The 20,446-nt window shown below is 35.6% G+C and overlaps 1 protein-coding gene and 1 pseudogene across 2 annotated transcripts in view; both read right to left on the reverse strand.

Annotated features, from left to right (window-relative positions):
* Positions 1-911: 911 nt before the first annotated feature.
* On the reverse strand, positions 912-1,165 carry LOC117032854 (DNA-directed RNA polymerases I, II, and III subunit RPABC5-like; annotated as a pseudogene).
* A 3,045-nt stretch (positions 1,166-4,210) lies between these two features.
* SEC62 (SEC62 homolog, preprotein translocation factor) overlaps positions 4,211-20,446 on the reverse strand; it is a 29,673-nt gene continuing 13,437 nt past the window's right edge. Inside the window, exons 4-9 of one of the 2 annotated variants that reach the window (XM_033130760.1) lie at positions 16,982-17,186; positions 16,642-16,734; positions 14,083-14,143; positions 11,218-11,337; positions 6,634-7,127; positions 4,211-6,073 (exon numbers count right to left, since the gene is read on the reverse strand). In XM_033130760.1, the coding sequence (XP_032986651.1) occupies positions 6,661-7,127; positions 11,218-11,337; positions 14,083-14,143; positions 16,642-16,734; positions 16,982-17,186 (946 nt within the window). In that variant the 3' untranslated portion in view covers positions 4,211-6,073; positions 6,634-6,660. Of the gene's footprint in view, positions 7,128-11,217; positions 11,338-14,082; positions 14,144-16,641; positions 16,735-16,981; positions 17,187-20,446 lie in introns of both variants that reach the window. The other variant, XM_033130769.1, reaches the window with a different exon arrangement.

The following is a 20,446-nucleotide window of genomic DNA, read 5'->3' on the forward strand; positions in this document are numbered from 1 at the left end:
TTTCTACTTCCTTATTTTTGCTTTTAAGTACTTCCTGAGTTTTCTGTAATAAGAAAATATTTTTTAAAATTATTTAAAAATAACAAAAGGGGAGTTGTGGTTAGAACATTTAAATCTAAGAACTATTAGGAATATTCAGAGAATTTGACGGTCACTCCAATAGTCACATCATTCTTCGTCCTTCTAGACTTGCCCTTCATCAGCTCATTTCCACGTGCTTAGGGTAGCCAAAGATGCGATTTAACTGTGGCACTTCCCTACTTTGAGTCAGTTCCCTCCCAAGGTCCTGCAGTGTCCCTGTTCATACTTATTATCCTGTGTAAGTCGGTCATCTTTCAGTTCCAAGTGACAGAAACCTCACTCAAACTAGCTTAAGAATGAGGAATTTGTTCGCTCATGTAACTAAAAAGTCCAGTGTTGGCTTTCGGCAGGGCTAGGAGTTCAGAGCTGGCATTAATGCCTTCTTTCGTGGTTCTGCCCTTCTCATGTTGGTTTTCTTCCCGGCAAGCTCTGCCTGTGTGTAGGCAACATGCAACATCGCCATTGGCGTCTCCAGGCCCACAGGGTCCTTGGAACTCAAATTCTGAGGATGCGAGAGGATTTGGATCTGCCTGGGTTGGGTCGTGTGCTCTTCCTCGGGGCCAGTCACCCTAGAATGGAATGGGGTACTAGAAACAGGGAGGGCTGTTCCCCAAAGGAACAAATTCTAGGCAAACCATGACCTGTGTCCCTCCCTCCCTCCCTTTTCGTTTTGTTTCGTGTTGTGGTTCTCAGAGACCTTTACTGTTGGTTCCTTCCCCAGGAGGACACGAGCCCCACATTGCTCTCAGCTCCACGCTCTCGGTGGAATGAACTCTGGGCAGGACAGACTGACTGTGGTCAGCACGCTGGGTGGGCTGCCGCCAGCAGGGTCACTCCCCCAGGGGCGCACAGTCGAGCAGCTTCTTGGCCAGGTCCCCATGGCCAGCAGCAAGCAGTGGCTGTGGGAGCGCTTTAGGCCCAGCGTGTCCAGGGTGTCCCCCTTGCTGTCCTCTGTCCGCAGAAGCCTCAGGTAGGCCTCCCACTTGTTGCCAGTGATCTTGCCACAGGTGAAGCAGCGCGCAGGTATGATCACAGAGGCAGGATGGCAGCCGGCTGGTCCCCGGAGTGTCCGACCACCGGCCATGCTCCAGCTTTCTCCAGACTCATCTCTTTTCTAGCTGCACCTGAACTATTTTCAGTTCCTGAAACATGCCACTCAATCCACTGTCTCTTATTTTGCATATCTCGCTGCATCGGTCCCAAATAGCCTTCCTGTATTCTTTACCTGGGCCAAATGATCATTTCAAGGTCTGGTTTGTGATACTTCCATGGGGTGTCTTTCAGGATCCTCCCTGCTGGGCTGGGTATTCATAAGCATACTCTTGACATCACACTACACGCTCTTGCAACTGTTTGCATAAGTACTTGTCTCTCCCTCACTGAGCTAGCTAGCTCCTTGAGTTCAGGCTTTACACAATGCCTGGCACATAGTAATGTGCTCTAGGAAGCACAGTAGCCCCACAAATGTTTGTTGAATGACTAAAAGATAACCTCAGTATGGATAAGATCTTGCCCTGCTTCCTCCATGTATAAAATTCCCACAAAAAATCTTGAGCAGCTTCTTGAATTTTTGTTTAGGAGTAAGATATATTTTAAATAAAAACTCACATAACACATATAACTTGCTAAATAGGTATTTATGAGGCAGACATGAAATGTGAATATTAAATACTAAATTATGCTAAATTAAGTATCGTTAGCCTTTGAATATGATATTATAGTCCTATTTGAAATATTGGTGGATCTAATTAGCTAGGTCAGGGATTCTCAACCTGGAGTCCACAGACTTCCAAGGGAGTTAAGCATAGAATGCAGAAGAAATGTGAACTTGAGTGGGAAAAAAAAATTGTTTTTCTCTAGACTATTATTGAAATTTAGTATTTCCTTTGATTATAAATGCAGGCAACAATCCAGAGTTCATTAGACAGTAACTGACTATCAATAACAGAAATCAGGTTTTTTTCATATCACACTCCAGCTGTTGCAGAGATCTTAATGTATTATTTATGCTACTTCAATGTCATAGCACTTACTCAACTCCCTGCTGGATCTGGTTATTAAATGAATAAATGCATGTATTACTGTATCACACATTTACATAATTTTGATAACTTACAATTCAATATAACTGGTTTTGTTAACCTCATGCATTTTATTTTCTACACTTAAAAACATTATTCTGAGAGAGGGTCCATGGTACCTAAAGATCGAAATGCTCCAGGTATCCTTCACTTAGAATGAAATGAGACCAAAGTGTGATGGTCTGATTCCAGAGAAACTTAGCCCACCTGCCCTCTTCTAATGTCATGCTAATAGACATTACAGGCTTTTTGACAATCTTAAAACTACAAAACGAAGAAATGATGTCCTGACTGAAAATTTTATCTGGATGGAAAAGCCATTTGATTTATTTAAGTTTCAAAGGGTGTCTGGGCTGTGTTGGCAAGTGGACCTACTCAGAAACTCACAACTACATGCTACAGACTGGTTTAAGAGCTTACCAAAGATGACAAATTCATTTCTTTGTGTGGTTATCTACATAGATGTGCACTAGAACTGAATTTTGGTTATTGAAACTCTTAGGACATGCTCTGTAAGGTTGTGAGATCCTATCTAACAACGTTTGGTGGCAAAGCCTGTTAAAGAAGTAAACTCACTGGAATTCCTGTTTCCTTCGGTTTACTGGTCTTGGTTCCAATGGGAAACTTGGTTCTGAAATGAAGATACTTTGAGGAGATACTATACAAAGTGTGGGGTAGGAGCAGCCCAAGAGGAAGCACAGTAGCTTCTGCCGCTGCAGGCTAGTGGCAGCAGACCCCTGGCCCGAAGGCAAGAGAACAGGGAGTAGCAACTCAAAGGGGAGTTTGGAAGTGGACCTCTGACAGCTGAGGCAGCCCGGCTGGGGGAGAGGCAAGAGAATAGACACCCTGACTTGTCCTCGGATCTCTGGCCAGGGTACCCCTTGGCCAAACCCACCCAGAAGTCAGGAGGCAAAGGAGCCCACTGCTGTGGTCCATTCGTCAGCCTCATGGAGCAGAGAGCAGAGTGGCGCTGGAGAGCTAGAGCGATCTAGCACATCTGGCAAATCCCTACCATAGCACTTATCACACTATTGGATGGTCCAAGAGGGCAGAACTCTATTTATTTTATTCATGGTTGTGCTAGTAAAATTTTGGCACACAGTAAGTGCTCAGTATTAATGAATGAATGAAGAACTGAAATATTACTGAAAGAAAGAGTAAAAGCGATCTGTTTACTACACACAATTAGGAACTAAGTATTTACTTTCAGAGTGGATATTTAAAATGTTATGGAAATACTAGAGTACGATTCAGCAATACCTTCTGTTCCATAGATCAGGCAGATATATGTCACAGCTTTGTAATACAGTTAAGCACAGTCGATCCTCATTATTCGTGGATTACATATTTGCAAATTTGCCTACTCTTTAAAAAGTTTTGTGGTGCTTTCATGGTTATGCATAGAGGGGTTAAAAATTTGACTTGCCCAACACATATGTCTCCAGCTGAGATTGACAAGGAGACATGATGCTTTCTTGTTTCAGCTATCATATTGTTAACCAGTGTCCTTTGCTCTACTTATGCGTTTCTTGCATTCTTGTGTCTATATGTGTGGTTTTTTCTTTTAATGATTTCGCGGTTTAAAATGGCTACCAAAGGTAGTGCTGAAGTGCTATTGAGTGTTCCTAAATGAAAGAAGGCTGTGACATGCCGTCTGGAGAAAATACATGTGTTAGATCAGCTTCATTTAGGCATGAAATTGTAGTGCTATTGGCCATGAGTTCAATGTTAGTAAATCACAAGACACCTCAAACAAGTTTTATATATTTTTTAATATATTAATGAATGTGACCAGAGGCTCATGGAACAAGAGCCTGGGGAAATATTTGTTAATTCCATTTTGGTGGTGACTTTATAGAACCTAATTACCACGAATAATGCCAATCAACTGTACTTGCTGTTTTCCAGTTCCTAATAAAGATTCAAAAACAAAAAAACCAACTCAATGAACAAAAGACAAGATGATTTTTCTATAGTTGACAGCTAATTGGTACCCATAATTTAAAACCAGAAAGGGGAAAACATTAAAACCCATCACCACTGCATAGTTTCAATGTGATATATTAAAATTTATTACTTTCTGATTAGTACTTTACTAAATCCAAATTATTTCAATGAAAATTGTCTAGAAGGCCATATAGTGTGAAAATCAAATCAGTGGAGGGAAAAGAAAAAACAATCTATTTAATACATTGACTTTAAGAACAATCACAAATGCATTATTCTTATTATCTGGACTCAGTTGGTTAATTCAGTGCTGCTGAATTAGGCCTATTTGTATTCACTCCACAATAAATCAGACATTATCCAAAATCTTCAAGCTCCTACTTCCAGTAGCACAGCAAACCTGAAGTTCTTTTTTTTTAAAAAAAAAAATCACCATTCCACTGACTAATGTAAACAATTCTCCGTGCTCTGGCATAAAAATATTTCATGTTAGTCAACAAAGACAGCCATCTATTCTGAGGACTATAATAGAGGCAGCCTTTTGGTTTTCATGTTTAAAGAACACAACCTTGAATAGTAAGACACAGAGCTGAAATTTCTAACTCACTTTCTAACCATAGTAAGAATGACATTTTCCCCCACGGACCACCAGATATTTATAAAAATTTGCACTAACATTTGGTGAATCCACAAACATCCATAAGAAGCTGACTTTCCCGCCATGCTCCAATGTTTTTAAGACGAGACATAGCACATATACTATAAAGAGCGTTAGGATAAATATGGAGTGCCTGGGTATTATCATGGGAGTAAAGGTTAAGTCATTTTTATTTCTGAGAAACACTTTTGGTACCATTACCATATCCAAAAATAGGTTATTAATGCTACTGGTGATCAAGAAGTTCAGAAGCTGTAATTATGCATCCCTTATTGTGGAAATAATACAGGAGAGCTCTGAAACACGAGGGGAAAACACCCAGGCACTTCAATCAGTGAACATTTTTGCTAGGAGAAAACTTTTAAAATGATTGACTGCAGCCTTGACAGAGTTGCATTAACATCAAATAGCCACATTTCCGTTCACTTACAAGGAACACTATAAAGAAGCAATCAAGCTATGTTTAATAAAATGTGTCAGAAAGTGTACTGTTTTCACAATTTAAAAAAAATTAACATCTGTAGTCACACACTTAGATGGGAAACAGCCTAAAGAAAAATAAAGACCTACACACACCGACTATTTCAACTACAAAGCAAAATGCTCTCACTGTGACTGAAGGAAAATAATTTAATGTTCGTTATCAGTTTACAAGAGTATAACTCCAAGGAATGATTACGCTCATAAGTAAATGCAAGATTTTTCCAAAAGATTTATAACTAAGGTATTCAAGACATAAAATCAAACTGCAAAACTAGTTGAAAGCAGTTAGAGTCCAATGGTTCTCTTATGTTTTCTTTCATGTTCTTTATTTTAAATTGGTATTTTAGAACAGTAAATTATCTTTCATAGCAGTGCCTCCTGGACTGATAATACAGTACCCCATTTCTGAATGTAGAGATTTAAGATAAATCAAAATGAACATTAAGGCATACAAACACTACTTTAAGTATGCTCTCATTTAATAAGGATGGTTTTAACTCATGTTCAAATACATGGAATGTTGGCACAAACTGAAGCTGCTGTAGAAAGATCACAGATGTCGTGTGGGTTATTGGAACTCCCATTTCTCTAAAAACACACCCTTAAATGGTCTTAATTTTACAAATTTAAGTGTTAAGAAAATGTCTAAATAATAAGTAACAATTAAAATAAAATGTTTATTTGTAAATTATGTACAGAATACATTACTTTACGACAAGGAAATGGGAGGAAGAGCCATCACCTTCCCGCCAATGCGGCTCGGCCTCTCTGTTGGAGACGACCATCTTTCTCGGAAGCAGATGCACAAACCAGTTTGGATTTCCTAAGTTGGAAAAGGAGAATTTGTAGCTAAACTAAAAGTATTGTTGCATTATTACTAGTTGGCTTGTTTCCACAAAATGCTTTTTGAACCCTGCTAAGTCAGAATCTTAGAAATTTCCTGGTATAATTTTGTAATCAACAAAATCTTAACTATCAAGAACAACGAGTTTAAGCATTTCATCTCAAAGCAACTGTGAAATGGCTATATAACTATGCATAATCTGAAATGTTGGTGTTTCTTTTTTATCCCTTTTAGTTATTTTGATTAGTCTAACAGTAAGAAGCCATACAATTATCAAAAATGCCATTTATCTAAATGTCATTGTGGAAAGTGCATCTTTGATAACTGTCAAAATTAATGAAACCTACTTACTATAAATTTATCAAATAGATAAAACTGATAAATGGCTTTTGACTGTACCAATAAGTGTTCTATAAAATGAAGGACTGAATATAATTGCTTAGATGTCAAATACATTTCAGTAAATGGATTTAAAGAATGCTACAAATGTCACGTGTACATTATGACGATCAGCCAACATAGAAAATCCAACCTCTTACACGTATTTAGTCCCAAAGTTAGGCAGGTTATGATTTTTCATGTGAAGGTTTAGTTGTTTCTCCATCATCGTCTTCTTCCTCCTCTTCACAATCTCCATCTGTTTGTTGTTCCAGCTCCTCTTTTGTGATCATTTCAAAGTCATTCCCATTTCCACTACTGTGCTGGGATCGGTCGTCTTCCCTCCTGTCACTGTCTGTGTCAGAATGCCGTTCTCCACCTGAGCCTTCTGGTCCATGGTTTCCTGGTCTTGCTTTTCCCTCCTCATCTTCCTTTTTCTCACTGTCTGACTTTTCCTCACTGTCGGACTTCTGCTGCTTTTTGGTTTCAGATTTCTCATCTTTCTTTAAGTCTGCTTTTGGTCCTTTATATTCATGTGTGTACAGAGGCCTGAAGGAGTCAATGAAGCCCACATCAGCAGTCAGATTTGGCAAGAACCAAAAGTGGTGCCTTCCTCCAGTTATGAGCCAAATGATGAGAAACAGAATGCAACGAGCTGTAGGAGAAAAATATTTCTCTAATTGAGTAATTCAAGCACTGACTCTGACAGTAGGGAGTATTTGTTAATAAAAAACTGGAAGACATTCAGAGTGTTATTATTTGCACATTACATGTACCTTAAATTAAACAATTAAATCCTGATTAGTTTAGCAGCTATCATAGTATTCTAGGCACAGAGCCTTCTACTCTGAACTTGAGGGCATAATGCTACTATGCCCCTGAAAGAATTACTGTTATGTTTTCTTTCCACGGGGTGCTATTTCATGGATGTACACTTATGATTTATGTACCTGCTGTTATCGTTCAATAAGCATAGCCATCAACTGGACATTTAAGTATGCACGAGACCATTGTATAAGAAAAAGGAAATAATGTGAGTATGGGATGAAGGTATCTTAAGAAGCCTTTAAGAAGGAAAAATCAGGGCTGCATAATTTTCCTAGACCCGAAGCACCTTAGCCTTTGTAAGGCAATTTTGCCATAAAAAATATTAAAAAATATACCTTTACAACCACATTGGTACAAATCCAAATATAATCCTGCATAGGTTCATTACTATATACATATACACATATTATTACTTCTGATTTTAAAAGAAATGAAAACATTTCCGTGGGTCCACAGCATATGCCTACTCTCTGCCTACAGGATAAGCCTCCTAAGTAAAAACACTTTTGAACAATAAAAGAACATTTTCCTAAAAGTTATACTTTTTTAAAAATTAAGTAATTATATAATTTCTGCTTATTTAAGGACTCTCTCCCAGTATTAGGAAACAATACAATGAAAATCCAGGTCACTTAAACAAACAGGTTTTAAGGTTACTCTTTTAGAGCAATGTATGACAAAACTGTGGTTAAAGCAAGAATTAGAGAATTTTAAAGTCTATCATGAGTTATCACAAACACAAACACAATATTTCATATAGTTTTCTCTTAATTTACCAATTATATAGAGCTGGGTGGTTTTCCTGTTTTTTTATTAAAGGTCATAATGATTACGTGAATTTATGGACTAGTCAATTATGACAGGTTTCTGTTTTTGTTTTCTTTACAATTATATCACTGTTTTCACATAAGGCCTAAAAGGAGCTCATCTATGCTTATACCATTATTTTGCTTTAGATGAATAAAAGGAAATGGTTTTAGCTGCCTTAACTTTTATAAGGTAGTAATTTCTATTTTCACAAAATAGAAATCATTCTGTACACATTAGTATCTTGTGGTACAAGCAGAAAAATCAAATATGTTTGAAATTATGATTTAAGAATAAATTCCACTAGTAAAAAAATAATAAACATCTTTTAAGGAGGCTGCACATTTTTTTCTCCAAATATAATTATGATGCTATGATAGGCATAGAGGTTATAAGACAGATGGTTCGTACTGTGTTTCCTCGAAAATAAGACCTACCCAATCAGCTCTAATGTGCCTTTTGGAGCAAAAATTAATATAAGACCTAATTTATATTATATTTATTATATTATATTATATTATATTATTACACTACATTACATTATATTACATTATACCCAGTCTTATATTATAGTAAAATAAGACCGGGTTTTATATTAATTTTTGCTCCAAAAGACGCATCAGAGTTGATTGTCTGGCTAGGTCTTATTTTCAGGGAAACACGGTAGTATAAATCTTGCCTCAAATCCAAGAAAAAGCAATACAGAAATGGTGCAAATAAAACCTAAATTCTCACCATATACAAGTATAAAATGAATGTAGCAGAATCCTAACATGTTTTATAGTTTTTCTCTATGTGGCATTAGATTACCAGGGGCAAAAGGGGAAGAATCAAGGAAAAACCACTGTGACGGGTACTGTCATACTATCTCTATACTAAAAAGTGATACATTTAGAAAATTGCCAAAGTTCCTCTTTTTAATGGCAATATTAACAATACATATTCAAAATAGTACCAAATATAATTGTGACCAATATATAATACTCTATAGGATAACATAAAATAAATATTCAATTTATAAGTGAGCTACAGGTTAATACTATTTGAAAGAATATTTGGAATTGCATTTTCTAACAAAACACCAAAATGTTGGGTTTATTTTCTGGTTTAATTCACAAGATTTAATGTTCAATGCTATTTAAATCTACAGTATATTTAAAATGAAAAATTACAGAAAATATAACTGAAGAAGCAGTACTTTAAAGAGCAAAACAATATAATTACCATAAATTATTGTGAATACTGCTTTAAGTAGAAGATAAGCAAGTGGGTTAATTCTATTCAGTGGAGTTAAATCTTTGCTGAAATTTTTCAAAGAGCTTCTAAAATTTCAAAGATTTGAGAGCCAGAAGACACCAGTTTGATTATATCTAATGTCAGATCAAAGTTTATGGTTTCTCATTCTCGATATACTACACTAGTTATGTGCTTTATAGTCTTAGATTTTATTTCTTGGCCTACAAATGTGCTGTAGTACATGCAGAAGCATCAGAGGATTTTCTCAAGGTAACTAAGGTAGAGGAAGGAAAAATTCAAAGGTGGGTGGAAAGGCTTCACACAGAGTCAGAGGTCAGAGAGAAAAAAGGAGGCCCATAAACATGATGAACTGAATGAAAATACTAGATGAGCTCTGAGCCCATGGATGATGGCACCAGCTCAGGGCACACTTTTATGTCCAGGATGAAGGGATGTGCAGAGGGAAATTGCTTAGGGCTATAGGAGTAATACTTTATAAACATAAGAATCTATTATATTATCACAGAACCCCAGAAAATCATGCAACCATTTCAGATAATCTTGGTCAAATTATGTCCTCTGACAATAGATATTAGGTCAATAATGTGGGCATTGTTTTTAGTTTTTATACGGAAGTACGCCTATGTGTCTTGGTGTAAAAGTTGATTTGTCATTTAGGGAAAATAATTAGAACTTAGTACCATATACCAACATAAATTCTAGATGGCTAGGAATTATACGTAAGTAAAAAAGTCACCAGACAGCTTTAGATAAGCTGAGAAAAATTCTTATTTCTTTCCCAAAGAGAAAAATTAATTAGACTTGTCCACCCCATATAGGAAAACTTCAAAAACTAGGATTTTAAGTAAAATAATATTTGTTGGTTTTTTTCATGGTAATATGCTCATTATGAAAAAATACAGACAAGTAAAAAGAATATTAAAATCATTCATAAGTACCAGCAAATTTATATTTAGGTGTATTTCCTTCCAATCAAACCCTCCATTTCAAAAAAATCTTTCTAATTAAACAGGCAAAAACTACCTTATTATCTTAATTTTACTGATTACTAGTGATGAGCATTTTTCATGTATTTATTAATCACTTGTCTTTTAATTTCCTCTTTTGAACTGGGTTATTTTTATATTGTTTTATTTTTGGTTTTGTTTTTATTTATTATTTTTTTAAGGAGGGCGCAGCTCACAGTGGCCCACAGGGGATCAAACCAGCAACCTTAGTGTTACCAGCACCGTGCTCTACCCAACTGAGCTAACTAACTGGTCACCTCGATATTGTTTTACTTTTAACTATGAAAGACACAAATCATCCAGACATGCAAAAAAAAAAAAAAAAAAACTTATGTTTTCTTGTTTGATTTTTTAAAAACATTTTAAAATTCCTAATGCATCTAGAATTTGTTTTGGTACACAGGTGCAAACTGATTTTTCCCCATGGCAAATTAATTGTTTAGAATCATTTATTGAATACATCCATAAAATTTAAATATTTAATATAAGCTTCATTTGCCTTATGTCAAAATAGAAAAATGTTAATTTGAAAATACATCTAATAAACGATCAACCACTGTAAAAATATTAATGTCTTTATAGTAGCTAAATTTTAAAGCATATCAATGTGTATGTAGATTAAGCCATATTAAATCCCTTTTCTTCAGAATAGACCAAATAAAATCAAACACATGTACTACTTCAAGCCTGAGTCAGTTTTGGGATGTGACCCAAAAAGTAGGTTCATATACTTCTTGATTTGCCTGCATTAAGTTTGCTAGTGAGCTTTACTGAAGCTCCAGATTACAGTCCAAAATGCGCAATATCTATCTTACTGAAGTCATTTTTACTACTGATAATACTTACCAACAGCAAGGAGAAGAATGCTGGCTACAAAACAGCCTGCACCCACACTGAGGTAATAAACGCCTACTCTCATCTCAGCTGGCCAAAGAGGAAAGAGGGTGGCTGCTATCACTGCAATCACTGGAACAGGAAATAACAAAGTTATACAGGTAACTTAGATTTTAACTGGCTTGGTTGCATAACAGTGAATATATTCCTAGGGGGAAAAACTGAAACATAAATACACTGAAATATATAAAATTGCCATTTTTTATATTAGTTTCAGGTGTACAAAATAATGTAATAGTTAGACATTTACACCCCTCACAAAGTGATAAACCCCCACTCCAATCTATTACCCCTCTGACATTGTACATAGCTGTTACAATTCCATTGACTCTATTCCCTATGCTGTACTCCATATCCTGTGACTATATATATATATATATATAATTATAGTTGACATTCATCATTATTCAGCTTCAGGTATACAGTGCAGTGGTCAGGCATCTACACTGTTCATGAAATGGTCTCCCTGATGAGACATGTGCCCATCTGATACCCTACAAAATCTTTACAATATTATTGATTATATTCCCCAAGCTGTCTTTCGTATCCCAGTGGCAATATTATGGTTACCGATTGTGCTTTCTAATCCCCTCACCTTCTCCCTCATCCCCACCGCCATCCCATCTAGCAACCCTCAGTTTTCTCTCTATATCTCTTACACTGTTTCTGATTAGTTTACTCATTTATTCTGTTCTTTAGATTCCACATATAAGTGAGATCATATGGTATTTGTTTTTCTCCATCTGACTTATTTCATTTAGCATCATGTGCTCTAGGTACATCCTAAAATGGCCATTTTTATAGATAAAAAATGGTCAATTATTAGCCATTTCACATAGTTCAACTTAACATCTTAACTACTGTTCTTAAATTAGGTTAGGATTTTTCTAGTATAAATTACATAAAAAGTGCTGTTAAAAAACAGGAAATTGTTAGCTCCTTAAATGACCTACCGTGTTTCCGCGAAAATAAGACCTAGCTGGACCATCCTCTCTAATGCGTCTTTTGGAGCAAAAATTAATATAAGACCCGGTCTTATATTAAAATATTAATTTTTGCTCCAAAAGACGCATTAGAGCTGATGGTCCAGTTAGGTCTTATTTTGGGGGAAACATGGTATTGCTGCTGTTTTCCGGTAGTGTCTACTTTATTTTCTACTGTAAGATATCTGTCTACTGAATAGGGGAGCTTAAAGAAACAAAATCTAACGACAAAACTAATCAAAAAGTGATTTCAATGAATCAGAGATTCTGATTCTGGAGTGGAGCTCTGAGATCTACACATTTAAAAAGGTCACCAGGTGATTCTGATACAGATAGTTTTTGGTAGTTAGGGAAACTGTATACAAGCATCTCCAGCTTTTTTCTAAGTACAGTGGGACCACATGGAACAATCATAAGAAATTAGAAGTCTGGTTTCAGGTCTTTAGAGCAAAAGACATCAGGATTCAAATTCTAGTTATATTATTTATAAGCTAAGAAACCCTGGGCAAGTTATTTAACCCTTTGAGACTAGTTTACTTTATATTTAATATGTGCCTGTTCCTATTTTTTTAAAGGTTTTTGCCAGGATGAAATAAAACAATGCATGTAAAATACTTAGCAAAGCAACTAGTACATAGTACATGATCAATAGCTATTAGCTGTTTGGGTTGTAATTGTTTGAGTTTCAACTCTTAAGAGTTATTTTGAATGGGATCCTATGATCAAGATATTTTGTTTAACTGCTATCTATTTGTTATATGATTCTCTCTTCCCCAACCCACAGCCCCCATTCTTAATAACACATACCCATGGTAAAAAACAAAAACAAAAAACAACCCAAAATGTATAAAGTGAAGTCATCATCCAATTCTTACTCCACTCCCCAGAGGTTAATCAGTACTGTTTCTTATTTGTTCTCCCAGAGACTGCCTACATGTAATTAAAATTAGCTACATAGAATTTTTTTTCTACATAAATGAGCTTATACTATTCTTACTCTTCCCCTCCCCATTTAATCTATTTTAGATTTCTTTCCATTAGTGCATCCTGCTTAATTCTTTAAAAGCTGTATGGTACTGTAATTTATTTCACCGTTCTCCTTTTGAGGGACTTGAAGTGTGTCCAGTTTTATCCTATTACAGACAATAGTGCAACAAATACATGTTGTACAACTGTGATTACAACACAGGACAAATTCTTTGAGGTATAATTGTTAGTTCAAAATGTACAGGCATTTAAAATTTGAAAGATATTTGCTAATTACTCTCCTACTAAATATAATCTGAGGGATTTGCATTAGAATAATGTGTCAATGTACACTTTTGAATAGATACTTAGTGCAACTGTATTAAAGGCAGCCATGGGATAAATTCTTAGAAGTACAATAGCTGGGTCAGTGTATATACATTTAAAATTTGAAAGATATTGCCAAACTGCCCTCTATACAAACGAAAACAATGGATACACCATCAGTTGTTGGAGAGTATTGATTTTTCCCAAGTGCTGGACCTTCACTAAGACTAGGTACTATCAAATTGTAATCCTCTTAATCACTGTGGCTTTAATTTGTATTTATTATAAACGTGATTAAGTAGCATTCATGATTATTGGTCACTGTATTTCTTTACCTGAGCTACTGTTACCATTTTCTACCAGGTTGTTAATCTCTTAAATGTCTTTGCTTTAATACGTTGCAAATATTTTCCTCATTTTTTTATCACTTATCTTCTGATTTTAAAATATACTTTTTACAAATAACTATTTTATGTTAAATATTTTTCTGTATGGCTTTTGCATTTTATTTTTCTTTCTAAATTTTAGACACTGTACTTACCAAGAATTAATCCCATGACAAAGGTTTTAAAGTGAACTGGGTCATAGATCCACACAAATACCTAGAAGAATCAAGAAACCACAGTGCTTTAAATTCTAAGGTCACATTAGAAAGTTAAGCTTAAGTCTCTATTTTAGATCCTCTACAAAAGTAACTTCCAACTTCTTGACATATAAGAACTGCTTTTTAAGGTAAACAATTCCAAAGACCTTTCCTTCAGTAGTAGTGTTTCTTTGGTATCCAATTAAAAAATTGTTTAAAAAACTATAAATTCTGTAATGCACTTAAATAAATTTCTGTGTACTTACATGCTTTTAACAATTTGTTCATGTGTGCAAACCATTACTTATTCAACCTGAAGACCAGCAATTGCCCAATCTTTTTGTCCTAATGTAATGATGTACACTGGCAGGGCTAGAACCAGTTTGGGCTGAGAGCACAGTTAGGATAGATTCCAGGCAGGACCTACTATAAATCCAGCAGCTCTCAGCCACACCCTGTTATCTCCCACCAATGAGATGCAAAGAACCATTATTAAAGATCATGCTTAGTGACCATAAAGATTCTATGACTCTCTACAATAATTTCATTGCCTACTTCCCTCTAGAGGGTCTGTATCCCATAAGCTGGGAATTACTGCTTTAAGGCTTAATTTATTATACTTCATACAACAGAAATTGACTTCAGAACAATCAGAACTCTGTTTAATCATCATCCACAGAACTCCTAGTTTTATCTCTTAGTTTCTGTAAATAACAGTACTCTTCCATTTGCTGGTTCTATTTTGACCAGAACTCTTTATTATTGTCTTTTTGATTTGGTTCTACTTCTAACATTAGGGGTTCCATTCTTCTTTCTTTTAAACTCTGCACATTTCCCTTTGAAATCAGATCCACAGAAATCACTTCTGCCAGTTAGTATTCTAAAAAAACAAGTTTTTAAAGACATTTCCCACCTTTGAAAGTTTGAAAGCACGCTTCTTTTTGCAGAATAAAATCTAGCCTCTGCAGGACCGCAAGCACCCATGGTTTTGCTCAGGCTGCTTCCTTTGCCTAATAGATCTCTAACTCCTTCCCCGTGCACCTGGCGATCTGCCAATCATCCTTCAAGACTCAGCTCAAGTGCTCAGCATCTCCAGAACCTCCTAATCCTCCTTTGAATAAATCAACTATCCCTAACTGGTGTTCTCACATTGTACACCTACCGCACTAGAACATAGTACTATTTTTTAAAGTTTCTGTTTTCTAGACTATGAGAGCTTCTAAGAACAGGATTTTATCTTATTTACCATGCTATTCCTACCATGTTTCCCTGAAAATAGACCTAGCCGGACAATCAGCTCTAATGCGTCTTTTGGAGCAAAAATTAATATAAGACCTGGTCTTATTTTACTATAAGACCGGGTTGATGTGATGTGACGTGATGTGATATAATGTAATATAATACTGGGTCTTACATTAATTTTTGCTCCAAAAGACACATTAGAGCTGATTGTCCGGCTAGGTCTTATTTTCTGGGCAACACGGTAGCGTGTATAAAAATGTCTTGGCATATAGCCAATGTTGGTGTTTAACTGCAGGTATTTAAGCTTTCATGTTAGGAAAGACCTATGGTCTTGAATTATGTGGTTAAGACTAGGGCACATGTTTTCTGAAAAGCTTCCCCAGAACTTCAAATTCATAGCTCCTGGAACCACTATTTTATATATACTATTTTTGTATTAGGTATAGCAAGAAGAGATATATCTTGAAATTCACAACAATTCAATGGCTAGTACATAACTAAGGTTTTTGTATTTGTTAAATGACTAAATCAAGCAGTCTTCGTGAAAGGCTTCCACCACACAAATCTCCCATTACAAAAACAAAAACAGACTATCTCCTTGAATTAAGCATCAAGAAATGTTAAACATTTTACGCCCTTAAAGCAGTATGTCTGACGATACAAGAAGCAGAAACCAGGAGGTGTTCTCCACTAACCCTTGTGCTCTGTTTTCTGTGACAGTAACGGAAATCCTGCATTTTGGCTCAGCAAATGAGCACCCAATATAAAACACACATTTCTAAGATTTTACTGCAGGTAGGCATGATCACGCGTCTAGGTCCTGGAATCCAAGCGGAAATTTAACTGCCAGCTTCCTGGAAAGTGTCCTTAAAGAGCAGGCTTGTCCCTCCGTCTCCTTCCCTCCTTTGGATGCAGATACAAGGTTGGCAGCCAAGTACTAGTAAGATCCTCACACAGGAGGAAGCGCTCGATCCCCCACGCAGCTGTCATATCGATACTGCTTACCCTCAGGTTTCATCGATGGGACAGAAACAAGCAGCTATTGTATTTTAAGCCACTGCTATTTCAGGTTTTCTATACCACTCATACACAGCTGAACCTAATTCTGATTTTTAAAAAAAAATTTTTATAAATCTAAACTCAGAGCAATTATTGATTTTTAAAGAGATTTTATATCTGCACGATTATTTTATCTAAATTACTTCTTTTCTTAGTGAAGGCATTAAAGTCTTAAAAAAAAAACTGGATTTCTACTTATAAGCTAGACACTCTTACCTCATTTCCATCCAGAAAAACTTGATCATCATGTGGCTCAAGCTTGAATTTTTTCTTAGTTTCCTTCTTTTTGGGAGTTCCTGGAGTTTCCTCCTATTAAAACACAAGTTGAATAGAAGGAAAAAATACTTACAAACAAGCAAAAAGCAGTATGACATCATATAATAATTTTTAAAAATTCAGTATTTGAGACACAGAAATTAAAATTCTCAACCATGGTATTTATAAGAACCCCAAAATGGTCATCTTAAGTGGTTGTTGCATATTCAAATGTGCTCATATGCCAGTATTGATCATGTGCACATAATGATTTTTGATTTTTAATCTTAATTGAAATCACCTTTTTGGATTCTTCCTTTTCACCATCTTTTTTTTTTTCTTTTTCCTTTTTTATCTTTTCATCCTTTAGATTTTCTTTCTTGCTCTTTTTATCTTCTTCTTTTCCACTTTCAGCTTTTCCTTTCTCTTTTTCTTTTTTTATGTCTTTATCATACTTCATTTTCATTACTTTTAGGGCCCGGTGAAAAAACTGTTTCTTTAAAAGCCTTAAGAAAAAAAGGTATGACATTATACTCCCTATCAATTATATAGATACAGACTAAAAAGCAAAAATATAACTACCTGAATAAAATGAGCAAAGAAGGACATACACTGGTAATATACAAAAGAAATGACAATTAGAAAGCCCAGGGAAAAATGGTCAAATCCACTTCCAATCCAAAAAGCTGTATAGATAATTTGATTACATAAATGTTGCCATTCTAAGTTTCATTTTTAACTACATAATTTAGATAAAGATTATAAGTTTAGAATTACCCTTATGAAACTTTTCTCTATGTTCATTAGAAATACTCAAGACTCTGCTTTATTTAATGTTAAGTCTCAAATTCAAGAGCAGACATAAGCGTTCAATAAATATATTAACAGTTTAAGAAATGTTAACAGATTAAAAATACACCCATGATTTGATTTATCTAAACAGTGTCTTCAGCTGTCTTTCTCCATGTTACTTTCTCTCTCAACATTTTCACTATTTGGCCTGTCACTATAATGAAATACCTTTAGTTAAGTAATGAATAATTAAATATGCTAAGATGAGATTTCTGAACTTTGAAAACAATTCGTACAGTATCAAACTGAAAATTGTACAATGTATTTGGCAAAACAACACTATGTAATCATTTCACTAATTTCTCTCAACACATTGTTCTTCTCTCTCTTTAGCAGTTATTTTTTACATGCCTACCTCAGGCCTTTTACACTGGCTGTTTCCTTCACGTGGAATGCTCTTCCCCCAAATAAGATGTCCATTTGGTTCACTCCCTCACTTCCTTCAAGTCTCTCCCTCAAATGTTACCTCCTTAACTAGGCCTACCCTATTTAAAATTACAAAACCATCCCCCATCCCTGCAGTTTCCTATTATCCTATCTATAACATTTATCTTCTAACTTGATATGCACTTTATGTCTGCTTGCCCCTTTCACTAGACCGTAAACTACTTAAGAGTAAGATCCCTGCTTTATTCATTTCTTCATCTGATGAGTTTAGAAACTCAGTTAACTAAAAAACAAGTCAATCTTGGTGGCAGTTCCTTTGTAACCTTATAATCCGACCCATAAAACTGGGCTGCCCTGACGTTTTTCATCTAAAAGCCATCTTTTCAAGTCTTATGTTCCAGTTTCAGAGTCCCTGATTTGTGACTTCAATCCTGCCTGGGTAAAAGTACAACAACGAAAATACAACTCACTGCCACCATCTGTGCCTGTTGATGGTGACTCCCTACCTTTCTACCCACACTCATCCCTCTGCCAGCACACAGTACCACTTGTGAACTGGCTGCCTCCTTCCTGCCCAGTGACTACTTCCTTTAGGCCATTATGTTGTGCCTTCTGGAGCATCTGTTTTCTCACCTGCCTGGTTGGGCTTCTTTCTGCTGCCCAATTAGTCCACCCCAGCAATAGCTCCACGAGGCTAAGTCCTAGGTCTCCTCATCTGGCCTTTTGCTTGTTTAGAAGATCTACGCAGCATACAATTGGTGCAACTGTCTGAAATGCCCCCAAAGATTCTACCATTGATATCTGCTACACATATACATGTATATGTGAACATACAAAAAAATGAGTCCCCTTAATAATTAACTACTTATGAGTAGAAAGTGAAATTCAAGAGTAGTGGTGGGTTATTTGAATGTGAAGGGGGATTTAACATTTTAACTCTATTTCAGAATGTCTTACAAAAATTTATAAAGAACGTATTCTCATTTTCTTTATTTACTTTTGCACTTATGTGATTTCCAGATTTTACAGATCTCCATATACTGAAAGTATACATATACATATATAGCTACTTGAATATATATTCTCCAAGGGTAATGTGGTTATCTGTGAGGCAACATTATTAGTAATTTGGACTTTCTTCTGCATCATTTTAAGAGTGGAAAAAAATGTTCTTCATAAATAATTAAAAAAATAAAATGTAGAACTTTAAGAGAAAAAGAACTGTCCCTTGGTGAGTATATGTATTAGGTTGGTGCAAAAGTAATTGCAGTTTTCGCAATTATTTTTAACCTTTTAAATTGCAACTACTTCTGCACCAACCTAATAGAAGGGCCCAGAACCAAAGGAACATCGACTTCTGTCACCCTTCCTACACAGCTGCCTCACCCCCAAGAAAGAAAAGTAGACTATTAACCAATAAAATTGGTGTTGAAAAGTTCACATTCAGGTAGACACATGTAAATACCACCTCTACCACTTAACTAGCTGTGCAGTGTTGGGTAAACTACTTAATTATAGTTTTTTTAAAAATGCAGTATCTATCTCATAGCAGTTTCTACAACTAAATGAGAAGCACGTAGATCAGTTATCATGGTACCTGACATATATGTACTCATTGTTAGCCATTACTGCTATAGCAATATTGAATTTCATTCAATAGTTGTGGAATACACATACACAAACACGCTTGGTTTCATAAATCATTAATTACAGCATCATTCCATTCAGTAATAAGTAACAGTAGTAATAAGTAGAATCACTGACTTATTCCTTAGATCTTTAGAGAATGTCTACTTCAACTCCATGCCTCAAAAGGTGAGATGACATTTACTATTGTAGTTATATCAGTGCCTCCATTAATTTAGCTTGAAATCACCATATATTACGAATCACTTACACAAAGCTCTCTGACACTTTCACAGAACTACTCATACTTCCCTATGTTAGTATGTTCTGTATGCCCTTTGCCAGGATCAAACGTCCTTTCTCCTACTGTTTGCTGGGTAATCATCTACTTATGTTTCAAAATTTGATTAAAACATTTTCCCTGTGAAGCCATTCTTGAAGTTTCCTCATCTCTGTCTTCCTTACAGAACACACTGTATTGAAATTAGTCACGAATCTTCTTTAACAGACTAGAATAGGCTCTTTGGGGGCAGGAACCAAGTCATAGTTATCTTTGTATTACTGGGGCCTGGCATATAAAATAGATATTTGATAAATATTTGTTGAATAAACAAATGGATTAAAAGCAGCAAGTTATTAAACTGCTTTCCTCACCTCTTAACTTTTATTTTTCAGGTTTAACAAGCATGTATTGACGCCAGACATGTGTTCAGGACTGTCTCCTAGCTGACAACAGTGAGGTTTTATTAAATGCCCACGTTGTGCTGGGGAGTTACAATAAAGTAAAAAACAGTCCTACAATTGCCTTCAGCTTTAGCTGCCAAGAAATTAAAGACTAACACATATGCCACAATTCTAAAATAGTTAAGGACTAAACTGTATGATACTAGCTTTGTAAATT

Source organism: Rhinolophus ferrumequinum, chromosome 2, assembly GCF_004115265.2.
Source record: "Rhinolophus ferrumequinum isolate MPI-CBG mRhiFer1 chromosome 2, mRhiFer1_v1.p, whole genome shotgun sequence".
Taxonomy (NCBI): Eukaryota; Metazoa; Chordata; class Mammalia; order Chiroptera; family Rhinolophidae; genus Rhinolophus; species Rhinolophus ferrumequinum.